Source organism: Chenopodium quinoa, unplaced genomic scaffold, assembly GCF_001683475.1.
Source record: "Chenopodium quinoa cultivar QQ74 unplaced genomic scaffold, ASM168347v1, whole genome shotgun sequence".
NCBI lineage: Eukaryota > Viridiplantae > Streptophyta > Magnoliopsida > Caryophyllales > Amaranthaceae > Chenopodium > Chenopodium quinoa.
The window spans coordinates 7,736,105-7,758,553 of record NW_018745024.1 but is presented as its reverse complement, the minus strand read 5'-3'; the positions used below and the strand labels follow the sequence as shown (position 1 = coordinate 7,758,553).

The following is a 22,449-nucleotide window of genomic DNA, read 5'->3' as shown; positions in this document are numbered from 1 at the left end:
GAAAAAGCAAGAGTATGTTGGGTATTTGTAGTGTGAACACAAATAATTTTTTTCCTAAAGAGGAAATGGTGTAATATTTATGAAACTTCCTAAAAAAGCAAGTGGTGGCAATAATAAAAGAACGGAGGAAGTATTACTTTTAATCAATAACTTAGAAAAATTAAGGAGGGCTAGGCCGACCCGCCACAATGAAGGTCCACTTTGCATGTAACTTAGGTCCTATTATGATCATTTTATATCTACTTATTTCATGAAAAATGAGTTTAATTAAGAGTTAATTCAAGAAAAACATTCATATGCATAGTACATCTTAGGGTGACTATAAATATGTTTTGAATTGTTATTTAATTCACAACTAAAGTAATTCATTTAAATTCAAATATGAAAAAGCAAATTAATAAAATGCATACATAATTACATAGAGTGACTACGTTGTTGTTGTTTTTTTTTTTCCCTGACTTAATATGCCTTAATTTAGAACTTATACAAACACTATAGGATGTGTTTTTTTAAAGTTAATTTTCACTTATTTGAAGTTTTGAACAATAATTTTGCCTGAAAGTATCTTGTACTTATTTTAGGTATAATTTGAAGTTAGTTAACACTTATTAGTGTTTTTATTTTTGTAAACTCATCTTCTCCAAACTTATTTTTCATAAAACAAGTGAAAATATGATGTATTGAACATGGACTAAAACATACTCCGTACTGCACATTAAAATAAGTTGAATATAACACACCAAAATACGAAAACGTAATGTATAAACTATAAATATACCCTTAGGATGTAAAACCATTTGAAAAGCAAAGCAAGGTCCTACATAAAATAATGTAGACAAACCACAAAGGTTTGGCAATTTGACAATTAAGGTAGCAAGCTAGAAATTCAAAAGTCTAACAGTATTAGTTATTTATATATACTTGTATATTTAGATATTGTCCCTAAAGTGCACCCCAGCTCACCTCGTAGAGTATAAGGGACTGTGAGCCCTCAATTTGCCGCTAATCAAGCCCAACTTGGAACCCAACTCATCACACTTCACCCCTTTTTTCTTTCCTTTTTCCAACTGCTTCTTATTCATCATTATATTTACACCCTTTCAATCATTTATATTGTTGCATTACATTTGCTCTACTATACATTCTCCATTTCTTTCTTCCTATAGATATAAAACCCACAACACTCCCACATTACAAATTACTCCTAACTCTTCTAAATTGGGTAGTCGCAAATATCAGTTGCTAAAAATCCGAGTTTTTGAGAATGATACAAGGGTGTTTTAGTAACCCGGGGAGTCCGGTGTCAAGTAGAAGCAAAAGTGTACAGGCAGCAACAACATCATCATCGAAAGAGTCTCTTGTTACTTGTATATATCAAACGAGGTTAATTGACTCACTTATTTTTCTTACACTCACTTGGTCAAGAACACCCTACTCACATTCCCTTACTATCCATGCTCCTGATTTGTTTTCAATTACAATTTCTCTCCAACCATCTACCTTCTCTATTTTCCGGATCCGGCCCGGGTCCAAATCCATTCAGCTGAACCAAACCCATGATCATCAGATTCAAAATGAGAGTCAACCTAAGATTAAGTTATACTATGACTTTACTCGAGCCGAGTTCGCTCAGCCGAACTCGGCCGAGCCAGAGTCAAGATATTACTTAGCATTTGTACGAAATAGCCGGGTTGAGTTCCTCCTGGGTGATCTCCAGGAGGACTTAACCCGGAGAGTTGGACTCGGCCGAGTTGTTGTCAACTCGGCCGAGTCCACTCTCCTGTCGAGGAGGGAGCACGTATTCGGGCGTAGAATCTACGCAACGCGGTCCGAGTTCTTGGGTTCAACTCGTTCGATCGAGATCGAATGTTCGGGAGGAACACTAAAGGTGAAGTTTGATGGAGAGTTGAAAGTGAACGTAAAAAGATTAGCATGGAAGTTTAGAGGGAATGAGAGAATGATGATTGATGGAATTGCGGTGGAATTTTATTGGGATGTGTTAAATTGGGTTAATAATAACAATATTCATAATAATGGAGGGAATTTAATGAATGCTCAGAAAAATGGGGTGTTTGTTTTTCAAGTGGGTGAAGGTGGGGTTTGGCCGGAAATGGTGGGACCAGAGAAGAGGTTGATGAGGAAGAATTCACCCGCGCCGGGGACAGCGTTGTCCCCGGCCGGGTCGTGTTCGAGTGTGTTGCAATGGGCGGAGGAGAGTAGTGATTGTGGGAGGAGTTCTTCGGGTTCGTCTTCGACGACGCGGTCCAGTGGTAGTTTTGGTGGTGGTGGTAATGGTGGTTATTCTTTAGTTTTGTATGCATGGAGGAGAGATTAGTTTTTATTTTTTTCATTTTATCTTAATTTTTCAAAAATAATTTTTTTAAAAAATATCTTTGGGAGGGAATTCTCAAATTTTACTAGATTGGTAGTAAGATTTGTGGTGAAAAATTCTCTAAGAGTATTGTGTACAGTTTCTTGTTGTTTAGGAATTAATTTAGACTTTATTTTGAAGAATTTGCATCATGTTTTATTGGCATTCTTCTAACTGTTCTACACAAAAGTTGAAATGTGGTAGTAAAATTCCTTGTACAAAATAAAGAAGGATTAATGATTTTACTACATATGTTGAATTCAACAAGGGCATGTTTCTTAGCTTATTAGTTGATTTCATTTCAGTTCAATTTTTTTTTTTTCTCTCATAAAATATTCAGTTCAATTTAGTTCAGCTCAATAAATGAGAACAAGCCCTGAGTTATTTTTCTTTTCCCATTGTTTAATTGAATTTGTTACATTGCTTTAATTAAAAATTCGATTTTGGATTTTCGATCAATGCAACGGTACAATATATACTTCTACAATGTCTTTAATCAAATTTGATAAACAAATTAAAACATGGGTTCATTAAACCAGTTGCTTGCTTGCTTGCGAGAGAATTTTGCAACTTTTTGTAAGGTATTGCGTTGCCTTCAAGAAGAAGATACAACGAAGTTTTTGCTACAAAACAATAAGTACTCTGTTACGTTAGTGATGGACCATTTTTTACCGTACAGTAAATGCTGTGAATAACTGAATACTACACTAATTTTCAAATTTATTTAGAGGAAATATTTGGTTTTTTCTACAAGACAAAATCATACTACATGATCACTTTTGTCTTGTCTTTTGATTTTCAAATACTCATTTTTTTCCAAAGTGGTTTGAATAGGAAAAAAAAGTTATTTGATGATTAACCTTACAAACTTTTTCATTTTGAATATTGTCTTTACCAATAACAAATTAACGTGTTAAATAATTTTACATCAGATCAATATAGCATATATTGATACCGATAGATTACAACAATGTAAGTATGTGATCAACCGTAGTAAAAGACATTAGCATTTTTGAACAATATTAACCGAAAGAAAGGGATAAAATTAAATGACACAGTATATATATGAATAAACTTAACTAGCTAACTAGTTCTCCATTTAACACCACGTGAATCGATAATGTCACTATGTCACTCATACATAACAATTCTAACAACTTGGGTTTAGTTAGACACTAATGGTTAGACTAAGTTCGTTTCACCAAATCTAATGTAGTTATTTGCAAAATTCAAGTAGACAATAGAAGAATTGAATTATATTCAAATACATCCAAAAATATGTTCATATGAAAACAGGGGAAAATGGACCCACCGAATATAGAAAACACAAGAGCCACATAATGATTAGTAGTTGAATGCTCCATAACAGAGGTGCAGCCGCGCATGGATGATGCAACCTTTTTCCTGCCTTGGATTCTCAAGCAACTACCATCAATTTTTATTCCCATCCAAAAAAAAAAAAACAAGAAAAATAAATTTAAAATAAAATATATTAGAAAAATTCTATTTTTATTCTTTCATTTTCAAAGACTTTCTTTATTTTGTCCTTATATTCTATTTTAATTTTTTTTTAATTAAATTTTGGGAGGGTGAGCTTGTAGTCTTTTTCAAATAGACAGTTGGATGAGGAAAAAGATCCAAATAGTAAAAGCTACAAACAGCCTTTTTTTTTTGTTTGCATAATAATCCGGATTTTATGGGACCATAAAGCAACTAATTATCTCACTAATGCTTGGTTGTTAGCCTATTATTACTAGGCTACTAAACAAGTTATAATGTTGCTTTCATGATAAATTTTCTACTCATTACTTGGACTTGGAAATTTTTGTTAGGATTGTCTAATCGGGTGATTTGGTGGGTATTGTTTCACATCGGATTCAATCATGGCCGTGATAGACATATGTTTATTCGGTAATGGGACGAGTTTGAGGATTTAAAAACACGAATTCCTTAATGTTTGCCCCATATACAAAAAATGGTTATCCTAAAAGATTAATTATTTGCTATTTTTTTTTTTTATTCATGAGGACTATATTTTTGCTCTCTCATAATATACTTTTGACCACATCGCCTTTGTCTCTTATCAACTCTATTCATCAAAAGTCTATAAAGTAAAAGTGAATAAGAGCTCTCTTTTAGAAACGAAGGGGGTATGATTGTGAGATGATACTCGATTTTATACCAACCTGCCTAGGGCTTTTTGTGTCGTATCACAGAGAATTAGAGAATTAAAGTTGTGTGCTCGGATTATTTCAAACATCTTCTCTGAACTATTTGCATATTACAGTAATATTTTCCTCTTCTTTTTACTTACCAAGTGGACAGAGATTCCCTTTAAAAAAAGAGAAAATACAAGTTTATCTTCACGATAAACAGAAATACGTTATCTAGTGACATTTTTGTAAATAAATCAAAAACTTTTGTCAAATGTGGACCCTAGTAATGTTGATTTATTTACAGAAACGCCGTGATGACTGAGATTTTATATTAATTTATTTACGGAATTGCCACTAGATAAACGTTTTTTGTTCATCATAAAGATGAACTGGGGCTCCCTCAAAAACATTATGATTCTAAACATCAAAACAGCAGATACATGGATATTATACGTAGTATAAAGCTACAACTTTCATATCAGTTCTAACTGGCTACACTTTGGTACATCATCTGCAGCAACTCTATGAAATAAAGCCACTAATTTCCAACCTAACTTAGCCATCGTCTTATAAACAAACTAGAGCTAGAGGATAGAAAAATAATGCACAGCACTGACTTTAGACAGCGCCTTTTTATACAGGTTTTCCTACATATGAAGCAAAATAAATGCAGCATCATTGATGCTTGTTCTATGTAAAATTATATGCTAAACGAAGCTTCACACAGTGATAATATCGAACAGTTCGTCAGGGGAAAGAGTTGCAAGCACAGCTTCATAGCTAATGTCGCCGTAAGCAGTAGAAACATATCTGACAGTTGAGACTAGTCCCTGCAGTGGTAATATGTATAAATAAGGGAGGTTTGGTAAAGAGCTGATTGAGGTAAATAGAGTAGATTTAAAATGTCAATCCACTATTTGAAAAAGCTCGGTAAAGTGTAAATTGGAATATGAGATTAAGGTGAATCTACTCGTTTGAAACATGCTAATAAGAGGAGCATATGTAGTTAGAATTAAACTACCCCTAATTGGACCTAAAAGGTGTCAATGTATATGAGCTACTATTAATTTCACATCAGCACTCAGCAAATAGGAGAAGTATAGGATGAAAAAGGCTAGCTCAATTCTAGTGTATTGCTCTATCCATTCAAAAGAAGAAATGAAGCAGCAAAAGGTTTTGTTGATCAAAATGCTCATCAAGTATGTCATAGACTTGTGAACTAGTACAGAATACTCAATTCAAAATATAATAACTTTATCTTTTAACACAACATTCATATATCACAATACTGGTAATCTATAACAGACTTAGCAAGTCACAAGACTCACACAACACACCAAGTTGCTTTGGCTACAGTGGATCCAGTTAGAACAAGCATCAGTAAGCCCATGTAAGAATGTTCAGCCGATTTTTTACAGTGGTTTGCCGCTACCCAAAAAGACACTTCCCCAAAAGTTGCATACAATACACAATCTAACAACATGGATTCTCCATATGAATCCCTAAGGCCAAGCCATTCTGAAACATCCAGTAATGCACAGTAATTGTTATATCCTAGAAAAATAAAGCAAAGCAACATGTGGATGAATAATTAATTAAGCAGATTACCTCCAGTCTACAAACTCACCACATAAGGACCCGAGGATATCTCCCAATTTGTAAGTTTATTACTAGTTCATATTGCTTAAACATGGCTACCACTTGAGAATTATGTGTTCAATCCAAAGGTCTTCTGAAACCAGGAGTGAATATCTGCCCAACTGCTTCAAGTGCAGAAACATTCCATCTCTCCAAATGTCTGACAATCTGTTCAGTTAAAAGAAATATTAAAGGTATCCGGATATGTTGCTCCTGAGATGACATAGTAAAAAAGATCTATATACTCACTTTATATTCATCATTTAAATCATAGGTTGTACTTCCTTCAATGGCAATCAGAGGCCTCCATGGAAGCTTTAAGTAGGTCCTTCAGAAATACAAAGTGAAAGTTTTACGATAGGATTTTGTAACTATTATAAAAGCATGTAACATAATAACTTCCATAAGAATATTAAGGAAACATAAACCCAATAGAAAATATGAAGTAGTCAAAACACAAAAACATAAAATACATAAATAATTATATGCTTCTGCAGAATAGATGCTAAAATCGTCATCAGATTATATTTATTCATCTATAGTATAAGATACATGAGATATACAGAAGCTTTAGACAAAAGAACAATCAGTTGACAGGCTACCAGCGATTTTCATGGTTGATCAAGAAAAACAGAATACATTGATTATAATTCACATGTACATAACTATTGCCAATCCACAAAAAAATGAACAGCATATCTTTCAACAAAGTGGCTAACAATACTAATGCCTCTAACGAGTCTCCTGACCTTGAAAGGTATGGGAGATGATATACAAGCACTTGCCCTTACAACAGAGAGTAGTTTTCAATTAACCCTAATTAATGTAACGACTGCCAGCTTCTATAAACTAAACAAGAAGTAAACAACCTAATTAATAAGATATCTTCTAAGTTGAACTAGTAGGTTTGCCTGTCCAGACTGAGAGATGAGAATGGGACTATCAACATGGATTACAAGATAGTTTACAACTTTACATGTATGATTTAGCACTCCATTAAAATCAATATTCAGATACTGCACTTACTCTTGGAAGATCAACCACAGCCTAAGTAACTTCCATATATTGCCAAGCAACAGTCCATTAATCTATTTATGTTTGGAAACCTCTTATAGGACCATAAATGCATAGACCGAAGAACGAACTAGAGTAAATTACAAAATGAACATACCGACAATTCTGATATCATTTACAGGACAAGCAAATACTGTTATGAGAAGAGAATGAAACTTGCTGGCAAAAGAATAGGTCCCCAAGGAAATGTAGCATCTTGCATTGTTACATTGGTGGCACGTAATACATAGAAGAGTAATAAAAGCAGCATGACAAGAAAGTGATCACTAAGTCACAGTAACTAGGAAAATTATAAGCTTGAAAAAAATGAACTAAGCACCTTAAGCTCCAATTTGCCAATACAAAATCTCTATCAGCATCAACGCCCTGTGTATTAGGAGCAACCAGAATCATTATCAACTCAGCAATGGAGAATAGGATTCTACTTGTAACATACATGTCACTATGTCAGTCAAAAAGCAGATGAATGAAACTCCAATAAAAGGAAAGGCATCAGGTCAATGAAATGATTATTCAATGTTGTAATATCACAAGGCAATTAGTTAAAGGTCATATTAGGTACCATTGAAACCCCAAGTTGGTGTAACTAATTTCCCAACAGGGGATATGAATCACATAAGAGGTGTTAGTAGTAATTACATTGAGGAAAGGACATGAAAAAGGGAAAAATTACACAATCGGATACCAAGGAGCAGAATCCTTTTAACGCCCTTCCCTATCCTAAAGCCCAAAACCCATAGCCCCTATGGAGATTGAAATCAGCTACTGGTTCACTTTGCATATCATTAGAACAAGGCCTTCACAAGTTATAGTTCATGATTGAAGATGGTTCAGATATTCCATCACAGGAACAAAATCACATGTGGTTTGACATAAAACAAGTAGACTTATTGCTTTATATGTTATAAGTTTATGATTATACATGAAATATATAATCCCTTGAAGAAAACCAGCTGTATGAGATTCATTGTTGAGGTGAGAGTAGCCTGACAAAGAAAACCAGTCAAGAGAATGAGCATTGGAAATAAAACCCAGCACCCTGTTAATTGGAATTTGACGTGAGGCAGAAAGGCTTCAATGGAATGTAAATAGAAAAAAGTCTGTCTACAATTTGTAAAGACAGAGTGCCAGATTGGGGAAGTTTATTTTTTCAAGTAAAGACCAGTTTGTTCAAGATTAGGTGCAACTGAAAAAAGAGAAGACTATCAATGCCATAAAATTTACAACTTTAAAGAACCAAAAAGGAAGTAAATACCTTCTCAATACTTTTGAGCACAATAGAGGGTTGCTCAAAAAAAGGTACAAGCAATTGCAAGTTCCGTGAATACAACTCTCTACCTGCTTAACCGAAAACAAATAACCAGTTTATTCTAGTAACTTGGGGGCTCAATAGGCTCACATTAAAACATACTTTAAGCCCGGAAAAAAGGGGAAGAAAAGCCAATGTGTAAACAATCAACACCAGCTTTACAATGCAAGCAATAGACAATCTGACATGGTAATATAAGTCCATTCATCTATTCCAAAAATTCCATTTCCAAGTCTAGGTAACACAGCTGATCAAGGGTCTAAGAGATACAGGATACATCTAAACCCCATAACCTGTCCAACCCCCAAGATAGAAACCTGCTCAAGGCATTAGGAATGAATTGAATTGAAGCCCTTTCATCAAAACCTCCAGCTACACATTTATTTTGTACAAGACAGAAAAAAAATTATAATTAACTCAGAACAAAAAAAAGTCAAACACAACTGCAAGAAAAATATCAAGCATTTAGCCATCTGTTAGCAAAGGAAGTAAAGACGCAAAGTCCATTATTTACCACTAAATTTAATAGTTGGATCCTCAAAAAGACAATCCTCGATATAAATTGAAGAGGTAAAAATCCCTGCATCCACCAAACAATGTTATCAGCTCTCAAATGGTCATTTGTGCTTGTCAGTGGGAGTCCTAAGAATTCAAATCAGATTATCAATCAACAGTCCTAGAGCAACACCAATCAGTTGCCGGCAGCCAGGCATACAAAAGGATGATAAAAATCGGTACAAGAGTCATCAATATGAACAGATATACCAAGTATCACTCATAAACATATGGATGATCACACATACAAAGATTATAGGAGTTTCCACGATAAGTCGATAACCACAGGCCTCATCCCGAGCATGGACGATATCAAGACACATACAATCTGCTCAACAATTATAGCACAATAATTTCTTCCTAGTATGGTTTCAAGAGTCAAATAACATCATCCAAAACTACTAGCAAAACTTCTGTATCCCACATCATGTTTACATTGATTCATTGAAATAGTTAATATTATGTATTCAATATTATTCAGCAGTTAATAAAAAAGGTTTCACTGAATCAAAGTCACACAGAAAGTATTGTAAATGCACAAAGCAAGGGAAAATTCACCTGTAACAAAATATGCATTATCATAATCTGATTTGAGAATACCCAAAACATCATCCACCCCAGAAATTAAAAAATCCTCTTCTCCTTTAGCAACCACCACATCCATTCTACAAACAATAAATCCTCAATTAAAACTTATAATTAGAGAAATTAAAAATTGACACCATCAGTCTCAACTATAGTCGGTCCACTTTTAAAAGGTCCCGACTTCTTAAATCCTTAATTCTCAAAGTAAATGAAACAAAAAAAAAAAAAAGGGAATAATTTGGGCAACCTGTTATTATTGAAGGAAGAGAAAAGCCTGAGAAATTCAGTGACTCCATTAACGGCAAATTTAAGGAGCTGGGGTGTTTGTTTCTTTGAATTGCGGTCAGTTGATGGGTTTGAATTGCAAAAAATTCTGGTATTGGTGATCTGCAAAATTGGAAAATTAAAGAGCAGAAAGATGATTATTGAAAAGGGGAAAGATTAGAAATTTTAATCTGACAACAAAGGGTTTGAATTAGGATGAAATGAAATTACTTTGGAATGTCTGGAGGAGTAGGGTGTTGGAAATCTTGGAATAACGCTGGTGGAGCAACAAATTCCCGCCATGTTTTTCTATTGATTGGGTTAAATGGCTTCTCAAATCCCAACTTTCTATTATTAGTTTTGGCTAGATTTGGTAATTTGGGTCTAATTACTTCTGGCTACAACCATTCCGAACAAATTACGATTAAATTCAGATATCGATTTGCTTTGACACAATTATTTAATAATATAGAACTCAAATTCAAAAATAGATTTGATCCGACCCAACTTTATCGAATCCACCCAGTATATTCGAATTAACCCCTCTAGGCTCTAGCTACACCCTCCACAAGATGAGGATGTTTTTTTGGGCACGGAAGTATAACTTTGACTAATTAAAGTTATACGTTAATCTCTCATCTTAGAGTTACACTCACAGAGTCACAGCTATGGTTACTCGAATCGAGTCACAAATTAGAGTATTTATTATGTCATAAGTGATGAATCATATTTATATAGGGTTCTTAGGCACGTTTATGTTAGTTTTTATACCTTTATCTTAGTCTTTTTGGTCGATTTTAGGGTCATATCTGCATAAGTCATTCTATATCGCTCTATTACGCTCCGTTTGTGTATTTCTTAATGTTTCAGGTGATTTCGTAGTCATTTGGACGCTTTCGAAGTATTTGGAGATGATTCGAATGATATTTGAATGGAAATAGATGGATCGAGTTCATTTACTGAGGGATTTATGCTCGTGGATGTTGTCTCTAAGGATTATATGCATGAGAATGAAAATAGCATCCACAAGGATCGATATGCACTTTTCGGAATTGAATTTGAGTTAGGAACAAAAGAAAACGAAGGCTTGCAAAGTATCAAAAAGGACCTTTGTGCATTGTTTTAGCCATATCTCAAGTTCTACAGATCGGATTGAGGTGATTCAAGTTGGGTTGGAAACTAGACTTGAAGAGCTTTCCAATTATATGTCACACGCCTTCATACGATTCCTAGATTGTGAATTACAGCCTTCCGAAATCGGTCCTGCAAATCTGCCAGCAAGCGCCCAGCCATCGGGCGATGGTTTAGCCGCACAAACGACCCTTCGAATCTGCCTAGCCCGATGGAAATCCATCGGTCGATGGTCGTCGTCGCAGCCCTTGATCACTCGACCCATCGGCCATCCATCGGGCGATGGATCTGGCGCGCGGGAAACTTGTTTTCCGTCGATCGTAATTCTCTCGACCAATTAAAAGATGACCTTTGTTACTTTTATTTCATTATTTTTATTTTATCTATTTTATTTTATTTAGGATTAGGTTTTAATATAAATACTTGGGAGGATTTTATTTTCCTCTTTATGCTTTATTTTTCCAGATTAAACGTTTCTTAGTTTTTTTTCTCTCCATTGTTAAACCCTAGCTTTTCATTCTTCATTAATTCAATCATCGAGGTATTTCAATTATTCTTTTCGTTCTTTATTTATTTTATTAATTATGAATTCAAGTTTATTTATCTCTTTTGTTTTGTTTATTTCGATTATGAGTGAGTAGTCGTTTTCTAGGGTTAAGTGAGGGAAGACATGTTTATACCATGATTATTTGTGCTTATTTATTTATAAATTTATGAATTAGGGTTTGGATAATTCCAATTGATTTGTGCTTTATTGTTTGATTCATGTAATTGGCCAATATCATGAGTTAATTATTTAGCTAATAAAAATTAGAATTGAAAGATCATATTTTTAGAGGCTTAATTACAATTGGCGAATTTGATTATGCTAGCGGCCGAACTACATATGTTAATTCGTAAGCGTTAATTCCCGATCGTAGAATTAATAAGTGCTTTAATTATTCGACCTAGTTTGTTTATTAATGGATTGTTTGCATTTCTTGGATTGGTATAAGCATGGTGGACCGGACGTATGCCCTAGACTTTAATTTGTCTGAGAACAACCTTATTTTCATTATTGTCATTCTTTAGTTAATTAATCATCGAATCATTATTCGTTTATAGAAATAGTTCATATAATTGGGCAAAAACTAATAGAACCTGTCTCCCTATGGGATTCGACCCGTATTTGCTAAATCTCTGCTAACAACAGGCACCGTGCACTTGCGGTATTACTTTTTATTCATCAATAAGACACCTCTCATTAGAGATATCAAGATATAATTGGTAATTTGGTTATCATTGTTATTATCATATCTTGTTATCTTTAATTTGGTACATTATGTTAGGATATGTCGTTAGACGAAAATCATTGATATTATCTATTGTAATCTTCAGTATCATCTTCTCATTATAGACTATTTTTTTTTTTTTTTTTTTTTTGAAAAAGCGCTCAATGAGCAGGATTAGTATTAATTCACGAGATCAAGTTCCGCCAAGGCTAACACACCTTGCGGAAACGAAGATACAAATAATTGTTCAACACTATTAGCAGGACTAATCCGAGCAACCGAATGAGCAACACAATTCCCCCCTCTTCTAATATGGTTACAAGAAAAAGACACGAAATCCCTGCCCAACAAAGCAATATTAGCATAAACAAGATCAATTGGAGATAGTTCTCTCTTGCTGCTATTAATAGCCTGTACTACTGAAGAAGCGTCACATTCTAAATCTACCCTCTGACAGCCGAGTTCAGCAGCCAAAACTACCCCCATTCTTGCTGCCAACGCTTCAGCAAGAGCCACACAAACCTGGGCATTCACTCGACGAACCTTCACAACCATTAGACCACCATTAGAGTCCCTAATTATAGCTCCCAAGCTCACTCCCTACCCATCCAATACGACAACATCAGTGTTGATGCGCACAATGCCAGCATCAAGACACCTCCAGCAGCTTCGACCCACAGCAGCAGCCCCTCTACTCCCACCCGAGACCGCATTCGTGTACTCTTTGTAGTCAGCCACGAGTTTCACAAACCCCAACACCCCAATTTCTCTATTCTTCCACGGCTCATCAAAATAGACAAAATTTCTATAGGACCAAGCAGCCCAAGACAGAGAAGTGAACAGCAGGAACTCATCTTTCGATACCTTTGTATGAACCCAGAGCATTCTCTCCATAAAAGAATTAATTGGAGCATCCACCAGCAAATTGGCAAAGGGGGACATCTCCCATATACCTCGAACATTAGAGCAGAAAAAATGGCATGCATAATGCTTTCCACCTCCCCCCTGCAGACTTTACATATTCCATCATCACGAATATGTCGTTGCTGCAGTCTTCCAAAGGATGCGAGGGACCCCTTACAAGCTCTCCAAAGAAAATTTCGAAGCTTAGGAGGCCCATCAATCCCCCACACAGTCTTCCAAGCTACTGCATTATCTCCACCAAACATCGACTCCCACCCACGCACGTGGTTAAGTCTTCCCAGAATATACCCCGATTTGGTGGTATAAATACCATCCTTTGAAGCACCCCAAAATCTGGTATCCTTCGTATGCCGAATGCTCAACGGAAGTTCCTGGACTTTAGCAGCATCAGCAATAGATAGATGTTGTTGCAACACCTCTATATTCCAGCATCTATTCACACTATCAATTTGATCAGCCACGTGCAAATCAGGTGGACTCTCAACATTTGGGGTAGGCACATTATACACACTTTCACCCGGCAGCCACGCATCATCCCAAACATTGATATCTCTTCCATCACCCACCCTCCATTTCAACCCATCAAGAAGGAGAGCCTTAGCCCCCCAAATACTTCTCCATACATAGCTAGGATCATAGCCTCGATTAGCTGACAGAAAATCTCCATTTTTAAAGTACCTAGCTTTAAGAATTTTATGCACCAAAGACTCCGGGTTACCAATGAGGCGCCATCCTTGCTTTGCCAATAACGCTTGGTTAAAAGTTCCCAAATCACGAAAACCCATTCCACCCAATGACTTAGGAAGACAAAGTTTTTCCCAACTAAGCCAATGAAGTTTCCTTTCCGTACCCGAGGCTCCCCACCAAAATCGAGCTACCATCATATTAATCTCATGAATAATGCCATCGGGGAGCCGAAATAACCCCATCATATATGTAGGGATAGCTTGAATGACCGCCTTGATGAGAACTTCTTTCCTGGCCTGAGAGAGTAGCCTTTCCTTCCAACCTTGCAATTTCTTCCAAATCCTCTCCTTTATGCACAAGAAAGCCGCTTTCTTCGATCTTCCAATAATAGTCGGGAGCCCAAGATACTTTTCATGTCTGGCTACCCGTTTTACCCCGAGCAGCCCAATGATGTCCCATCTCCTGCTTGCATCAACATCCTTGCTAAAAGACACTTCAGATTTCTCAAAATTAATCTTTTGTCTCGATGCCTGCTCATAAATACTGATAATTTCAGCAATCTTGGAGCATTCCTGAAGAGTCGCTCTAGCAAATAAGATACTATCATCGGCGAAAAAGAGATGAGAAATTCTCGGAGCCCCTCTACACACTAGCGCTCCATGAATTGCTTTCTCATTGGCCGCTTTCACAAGTAAATAGGAAAAAGCCTCCGCACACAACAAGAAGAGATATGGAAAGATTGGGTCACCTTGTCTGAGCCCACGAGAAGGAGTAACACAACCCAATACCCGACCATTCCACTTGATAGAATATTTAACCGAAGACAAACACGATATAATCCACCGAGTCCAATCATGAGCAAAACCCAATCGCTCTAAAACTTTCTCAAGAAAAGTCCATTCGACTCGGTCATAGGCCTTACTCATATCAAGCTTCAAAGACATCGTCCCTCTTTTTCCTTCACCCCGTCTCTTCATCGCATGGAAAATTTCAAACGCCATAATTGCATTGTCGGTAATCAATCGACCCGGAACGAAGGCACTCTGATGATAGGAAATAAGACCAGGCAAGATGAGTTTGAGCCTATTAGCCATCATCTTCGAAATAATTTTATATATCACATTGCAAAGGCTAATAGGTCGGAACTCAGTCATCTTAGTCGGCATTTGACACTTCGGGATTAGAACAACACAAGTCCTATTGATCTCACTCAAATCGCCTCCATTTGCCCACCAACTCTGAATAAACCCCACAACATCAAACCCCACTATGTGCCAACATTTTTGGAAGAATAATGCATGCATTCCATCCACCCCAGGAGCTTTATTAGGATGCATATTGGAAAGAGCTTGGAAAATTTCATATGCCGACGGGGTTTTAGCAAGATTTTCATTCATTTCCTCAGTCACCAATGGATTTAATCCTGCAATAGCCTCCTCAAAATCAGAAGGCATGGAAGAAGAAAAAATGTTAGAAATAATTTTCAATAATACTCGTCATTTTCCCCTCCTCCTCACACATGACACCATTCTCATCCTCAAGCTTGCTAATACAATTCCTTCGCTGCCTATAATTTGCCTTATGATGGAAGTAGGACGGACGAGTTTTTATCCCCATCTTTAAACTCATTTACTCTTACTCTAGCATGCCAATAAGATTCATCGAGCCTTTGTAACTCTTCTAGCTCTGTCACTAAGCTCGCACAACGCCCCAACATTGCAGCATCAGGGTCACGCATTTTCCACTCAAGCAGCTCTTTTTCCTTCTCTACAATTTTCTTCCTAGTACTCCCAAATGTCTCACATGCCCAAGAATGAAGACGAGACGCAAAACTCTCAATTTTAGAGCTAATGCACTGACCAGCACTGCCGTGCCAAGCTCCCTTCATCGTGTCCTGGAACCCATCATGAGTTAGCCATAGAGCCTCGAAATACCTCCTTCTCATGCCCCTTCTTTCACGCCTATCATAGTCAGTCTCAAGCACGATTGCTGCATGATCAGAGTAAAGTATAGGATAGTGTCGCACCTTCCACTTATTAAACAATTCGCACCAAACATCACATGCTATAAATCTATCCAAACGTTCCCTAACAATACGGTTGGGGTCATTCCCTCTTTACCACGTGAAGATGTTCCCATGATATCCCAAGTCCTTGAAATTACAAAGCTCCATCATGTCCCTAAAAAGATCCATTTTCCTCTCATTCCTGGCAGCCCCCCCGCTCTTCTCATTCTCATATAATATTTCATTGAAATCCCCGAAAACAACCACGGGAATACCAATATCATTTCTCAACGACTTGATAAGCTCAAAAGTAAGACGCTTACTCCCATTTTCCGGCCACCCATACACCCCTATAGCCGCCCATTTGGCAACATTATTAGCATCCCGAACTTCTATAGCCACATGATGATTTGAGTAAGACCACAAGTGAGCATTCACATCCTTCCACCAAAGACCAATACCCCCCGAGTTACCATTACTACTCAAACACAACCCCTCCGAGAACCCACATTTATTCCTAATTACTTCTAGTCTTCTTGCATCAATCATCGAGTCCATCACTAACACTATATTTGGGCGTTCCCTCCAACACCAAGATTGGAGTTTGTGAACTTTCCGAGGATTTCCCAATCCCCGGCAATTCCAACTTAGGATTTTCATTGTCTTTCGCGGGGTTGGGTCAAACCAACCACCGCTACTTTAAAAGGATCATTAGCCACATTCAACACCTCTCCTAACTTCCCTTTCTTTCCTCCAGCACTAATACCCGTCCCTACATCACCATCACTCTCATCACACTCCTTCCTTTTCGCACCCACCCCACAACTCACATCATCCCTCTCCATCTGCGTCCCACCAACCCCATGCAAGATTTTCACCTTCCTTGGTTTTCTCTTAGCAGAAGCACTCCCCATCCCAGTTAAGTTAGCACTTGACAGATCATCCGCAGACTCATTCACCACCACTACATTCTCCACACTATTACCCGTACTGCTCTCCACCCCAGCAATACTCTCCTGAATATTATTGACAGCCCCCTCCTCTACATTGTTACCCATAATTTGCACCTCCTTCATCTGCAAGGCCACCTTCGCCAGCTCTTTCTTATTCTCCTCAGATGTAAAGCGAGATTTCTTCGCCACAAAGAGCTACCTTGCACAACTTCCTTCCCCATCAGACTTACCCTTTTCATCCAGTTTCGCCACTTTCCAAGGAGAAGACACCCTTAACGCATCACTATACTTGCGATATGTTGCTATCTCGATCAGCTGTACTATCATCATAGTCCTTCTCCCCATGCCCTAACTTCCCACAAACATAGCAAAAAAGAGGAAGTTTTTCATATTTTATCTCAATCTCCTCCTTTACTCCCCCTCTCATTTTCAGATTAATTTTATTCTTTAATGGTTTTCGAACATCAATGGTGACTCTAATGCGCAAGGATTTGTTTATCCCCCCCCCCCACCTGATTGATCCAAAGACACAAACGTTCCCACCTTATCTCCAATAGTCTTGGCTAGACCTGGCAATCCTGACCCAGACCCGATGACCCGACCTGAATGACCCGACCCATGACCCAAAATCGACCCGAAACCAGTGATCCGAAATTGACCCAAAACCCGAATTAACCCGACCCGACCCATACCCGACCCGAAGTGGAACTGACCCGACCTTGACCCGAAATGACCCAACCCGAAACGAACCGACCCGAGATGACCCGACCCAAAGTTGACCCGAGACCCAAAACAACCCGACCCGAAGTTGACCCGAGACCCGAAGTTGACCCGACCCGAAAATGACCCGACCTTTAACTTCTTTTAGTAAATAATTATATAAGTTACTACCTCCGTTAACTTTTATTGGCAATTTTGGAATATTTTATATCTCACAAATAATACCCCAAAGTTACAAATAAAAGTTAACGGAGGTAGTATAAAAAGTTTATATTAGGAAATTATACATTAAAATAGACCCAACAACATCTTACATGACTACATTGACTTTTATATAATAGCTAAAAAAGATGTTCAAAGTGAGATGTGTGAGTAGTGAAAAATGTCAAATCGTTAAGAGTAATTTGGGACGAAGAGAGTACAAGAATAATTCAAAGAAATTATTACAACAATAATGACAATGATAATAAGAGTACGTATTAAAACTAAGATCAATAAGAGAGTGAGGTATAACTCAATTAGTTCTTCTTAGTTTCAGGAGATCCTGAAAGTGATTATTAGCCTAAAGTCTTAAACACACACAAAAAAAAAAAAGTTAATAAAAGTCAAACAATTACTATAATCCATGAAAAAATAGCCTTAATAAATATAGTGAGTTTTTCGTCAATAAATAAATATATATATACAGAGTTGAATTTAACCCAATGAATCACCCGAATATGACTCGACTAAAAGTTGACCCGACCAGAAGTTGACCTGGAAATTGGACCCAAAAATTGACCTGACCCGAACTGACCCGACCCGAAAATTGACCCGACCCAAACTGACCCGACCCAAAATTGACCCGACCCGAACTCAACCCGACCTATTGACCCGATACCCGCCCCGACCCGAAATCAATCCGAAACCCAAAATGACCCGACCCGACCCGAACTTGACCCGATAATCTTTTTACCCGAAATTGACCCGACCCATACCCGACCCGAATGACCCATTTTCCAGGTCTAGTCTTGGCATTAGCAATATTATTTCTCCCCATAAAAGGCAAGTCATATACCCTAATCCAAAAAGGAACATTGTATAGCGGAATTTCAAAGGGTTTACAATTACCTTCAATGTCATTCAACACCAGCGTATGTCTGTCAAAGTGCCATGGTTGTTCATCCATAACTCTCCATTTGTCCTTCCAATGGTGGAATTGGAAGAAAAATAAATTATTCTCGATACAGTTGACCTCCATTCCATGTCTAGGGTTCCACAATCTTTTCATTTGAGCAATAAACGCATTGGAATTCACATGTCGTTCCGTCCATATTCGTCCTACGATCCCTAAAGAAACCTTGGCTTCTTCCTCCTCTTCTCCATCCACAACCCACTCCACTTCATCTTCCCCATCACTGTGGTTCGGTTCATTAAGATTAATAGCCATGTTATTAGTCTCATTCGCCATAGCAAACTTCTCGAAACAAATCGAGACCAGCCTTCAATTGAAGGAAAAAAAACTAGGAAACCCTAGAAGAACCCTCCCAAGAGTCGCACCCTAGACGGAAAAAAAGATAGTGTTTAATTAAAATAAGATCTTCTCATTATAGACTAAGCGAATTGATCTTTGTATATTTTTGTGTTTGTTTGTTGTATACATAATCCTTATATTCTTATTATGAAGTAAAATTAGTTTGATCAATCTCTATCTTTTAGTTACCTTGTATTATCACATACTTCTTGTGTGGATTATTTTCACTTACTTCTTATGTAGATTAGTTAGAGTTTGAATCCTATCATATCACAAATTTCCCCTACCTTGTATTATAAAAGGAGGGTCACCATTTTCATCGACTTTATCACTCTAGCTAACTTTAACTTTTAGATACGAAGAGAGTATAACTAATAAATCATGGCCGATCACCCAACCAACACTCAACCTCTCAAGTTCATTACAGGCTCCGACTCATACGGTTGCACCCTTAAAAGACGCTCTCGTCTCCCACCTCTGATCCCTCAACATCGAAGTCGAAGACCTCGGAGTAGCCCCATACTACACCATGGGTGAAAATATAGGCCAGCGAGTGGCCACGGGAGGTGACACCACCCGCGGCTTCGTTGCTTGTGGAACAGGCGTAGGTGTCCAAATATTCGCCAACAAAGTCCCTGGAGTTTACGCCGCCACTTGCCTCACTACCGATGAGGCCAAGAACACCCGATCCATCAACAATGCCAACGTCCTCGCCGTATCCGACATGTCAACTCCACCCGAAACCAGCATCGAAATCCTTAACACCTTCATCAACAGTTCAACACCCCCTTCAAGTCCCCCTGCCCTGCCTCCAGCAACAAGGAATGGGACCATGAAGTGGATGACTTCCTTACCAAGTCTCTCCCAAAGATGGCTAAAATCGGAAAATCGGAACCCGAGTTAGAAGGGGAGTGCACCATTTGCAGCCTAGCAAAGAACAGAGAGTTTGTTCCTGTGGAGAAAATTCCTGGAGGGAAAATGAAGATAGTAAGGGAAAGTCCAACATCAGCTATTATTCGATTCGAGGCCGGGAGTGTGGAGCCTGCTCATCATCATAGCTTTGGGCATGACTTGTTTGTGATAAAAGGGAAGAAAATAGTGTGGAATTTGAGTAAAAATGAGAAGTATGATCTGGAGATGTTCATAGGGTTAAGTATTTGGAAGATACCGAGTTTTTTCTTAAATTGGATGGTCCTTGGGATATTGTTTTTGATGAAGATCTTGAATCTGCTAAGGCTGCTATTGCAAAAGAAGATTTCTGAAGGCAAAATCGTAGAAAATAACCCCCTTTTTTTTTTGGTGAATTAGACATTGCATTCACAATTCTGATTCTAATTTTATACTTCGTATCATCTTATGGTTTTTGTTGATAAATAAAAATGGATGTATGGTTAATAAAATTATTGTTATGTGTACATTCTCGGTGTTTTTATGTCTGTCATAATAATATGTATGTGATGGTGTTTGTGCTACATACAATACAGTGTCTGCCTCTCTGATAATGATTCAAAATATCGATCCATGAACTTCAATCAATCAATTTAATTCTGAAATTTCTTGAACATTATCTGTACATGTAAAATCAATGACATAAAATGATGTAACTGTATCTACTGTAAGTACAATATGTATGCTAAGACATACCTAGCTAGCAGCAAATGTGCTACATTCATCTGTAACAAGTAGAAGCTATTTTCTGTTCAGGATTACAAACGTTTACTCCAAACAATTTCAGGTTCTGAACTCGAAATATCACATTAGTCTGAAATCAAAGCTAAAACTCCTTTCAGGATAGATGCAAAAGCGTCATAGTCTGAAGAATTGATGTTGAAATCGACATAATCTGCTTTGCTGATAAATGCCAAGTCTCCTAGCTCCCGGAGGTTGAATCGCAGCATGATGTGTTTGGGTGGGTCAGTAACAAGGCATAGAAGAAGCCCTTTTGCTATCAACAATGCCTTCTTTAAAGACTCATGATGATGCATTTGAAACCAAGCACAATGCATCGTATCAGGTAGCATTCCTCTAATTCCATTAGTCTGCAATCAAAAACTCCCAACAAATAAGTACTCAAATTCTTTTCTTGGCTTATGTAGATATAATTGGAATCGAATATTATCTGTTTTAGTGTACCTCTTCGTACAAATTCCAAGTTGACTCTCCAATATTGACGAACATATTCCTGTCCGATATATTCATTAAAACTGGTACATATGAATAAAAGAAAGAAAGAAACAAGTTAAGAGATCAGGCATATACTTAACTACTGAGTACATACTGAAGTATTAGTGATGACAAAAGATAGAAGATGAGAAGCTAGCTCGGACCTACTCTAGTAGTTGACACACATTGTTGAATCATCTCCCTGAAGTGATCACTAAGTATGACAGCCTCACAGGCGAAAGTAATGTTGGGAAATTTCTCGAAGCTACTATCCATTTCTAGTAATTCCACTGCAAACTCTCTAGGAGAAGCATTTCCTGAAATAAATCAGCAAAAGTTTAACAGGCCTAAATTTCCTTCTGTCATGAAATCATGCTACAGATGTTACATCTTGAACTTATAACAGGTAATTATAAGTTAACATTTGATTTCTGATACAGAACATGAACAAATGTCACAAAAACATTTTCATAATACACATTTGGAATTGAACGAAAAATTGTAGAGAAACACCTTTTCATAATACACATTTTGCAAATAAATAAGTGCCAATGATTTCAAACCTAATCTAGTTACACCTGATCTTCCCCAATTAAAACTCATTTTAAGCACTTTAGAACCTTAAACTTGATGTTTGTTATTTAATCCCCAAAATATTAACAGGTAATTGCAAGATTAGTTAGGGAAATTTTTCATACAAATAAAGTGAAATTTTCTGATTCGGTACCATAAATGATTCATAAAACATTACAATGTTGTTAATGTAACCCCAAATTGAGAGCCCTAATACCAAAGCTGTATAAATTATCCCCAAATTAAAACCCCAAATTCAAATTGAAAAGTGAAAAGTTTTGCTGTAAATTACATGTAATTAAGGTTTAAACTAGCTTAGGAAAACTATAACTGCAAATAATTATATTCTTCATTGCAGAGAAAAGAAAATTAAACATGTCAGAAAAACCTTCACAGTAAAATAGTAATTTGTACATATAATATATTTTTACAATCAATCTAAGAACCCTTTCTTTCTCATAATCATCAGACTTTAAAATACTTACCAAACATGAAATTGAGTTGAGAAGAGCCAAGAAGATGAAAAAGGGTGACAGTATCATTATCAGAAGCATCAA

At 37.1% G+C, this 22,449-nt stretch overlaps 2 protein-coding genes and 1 pseudogene across 4 annotated transcripts; 2 read left to right on the top strand and 1 right to left on the bottom strand.

The window, feature by feature from the left end:
- The first annotated feature begins 1,264 nt into the window (after nucleotides 1–1,264).
- On the top strand, nucleotides 1,265–2,335 carry LOC110708888. The gene has a single exon (XM_021887111.1). The coding sequence runs from the start codon at nucleotides 1,265–1,267 to the stop codon at nucleotides 2,333–2,335; it is 1,071 nt and encodes a 356-aa protein (XP_021742803.1).
- A 2,646-nt stretch (nucleotides 2,336–4,981) lies between these two features.
- Nucleotides 4,982–10,343, bottom strand: LOC110708468. 3 transcript variants are annotated; one of them, XM_021886597.1, is made up of 9 exons: nucleotides 10,184–10,343; nucleotides 9,936–10,075; nucleotides 9,662–9,768; nucleotides 9,063–9,128; nucleotides 8,495–8,577; nucleotides 7,559–7,605; nucleotides 6,415–6,493; nucleotides 6,136–6,333; nucleotides 4,982–5,357 (listed from the first exon to the last, which is right to left on the bottom strand). In XM_021886597.1, the coding sequence occupies exons 1-8, from the start codon at nucleotides 10,253–10,255 to the stop codon at nucleotides 6,244–6,246; spliced, it is 684 nt and encodes a 227-aa protein (XP_021742289.1). In that variant the 5' UTR covers nucleotides 10,256–10,343; the 3' UTR covers nucleotides 4,982–5,357; nucleotides 6,136–6,243. The 3 variants fall into 3 exon arrangements, with proteins under 3 accessions (XP_021742289.1, XP_021742288.1, XP_021742291.1); XM_021886596.1 differs by having other exon boundaries at nucleotides 6,155–6,333; XM_021886599.1 differs by lacking the exon at nucleotides 9,063–9,128 and having other exon boundaries at nucleotides 6,155–6,333.
- Nucleotides 10,344–19,537: 9,194 nt separating this feature from the next.
- LOC110708887 lies at nucleotides 19,538–20,574 on the top strand (annotated as a pseudogene).
- The last annotated feature ends 1,875 nt before the right edge of the window (nucleotides 20,575–22,449 follow it).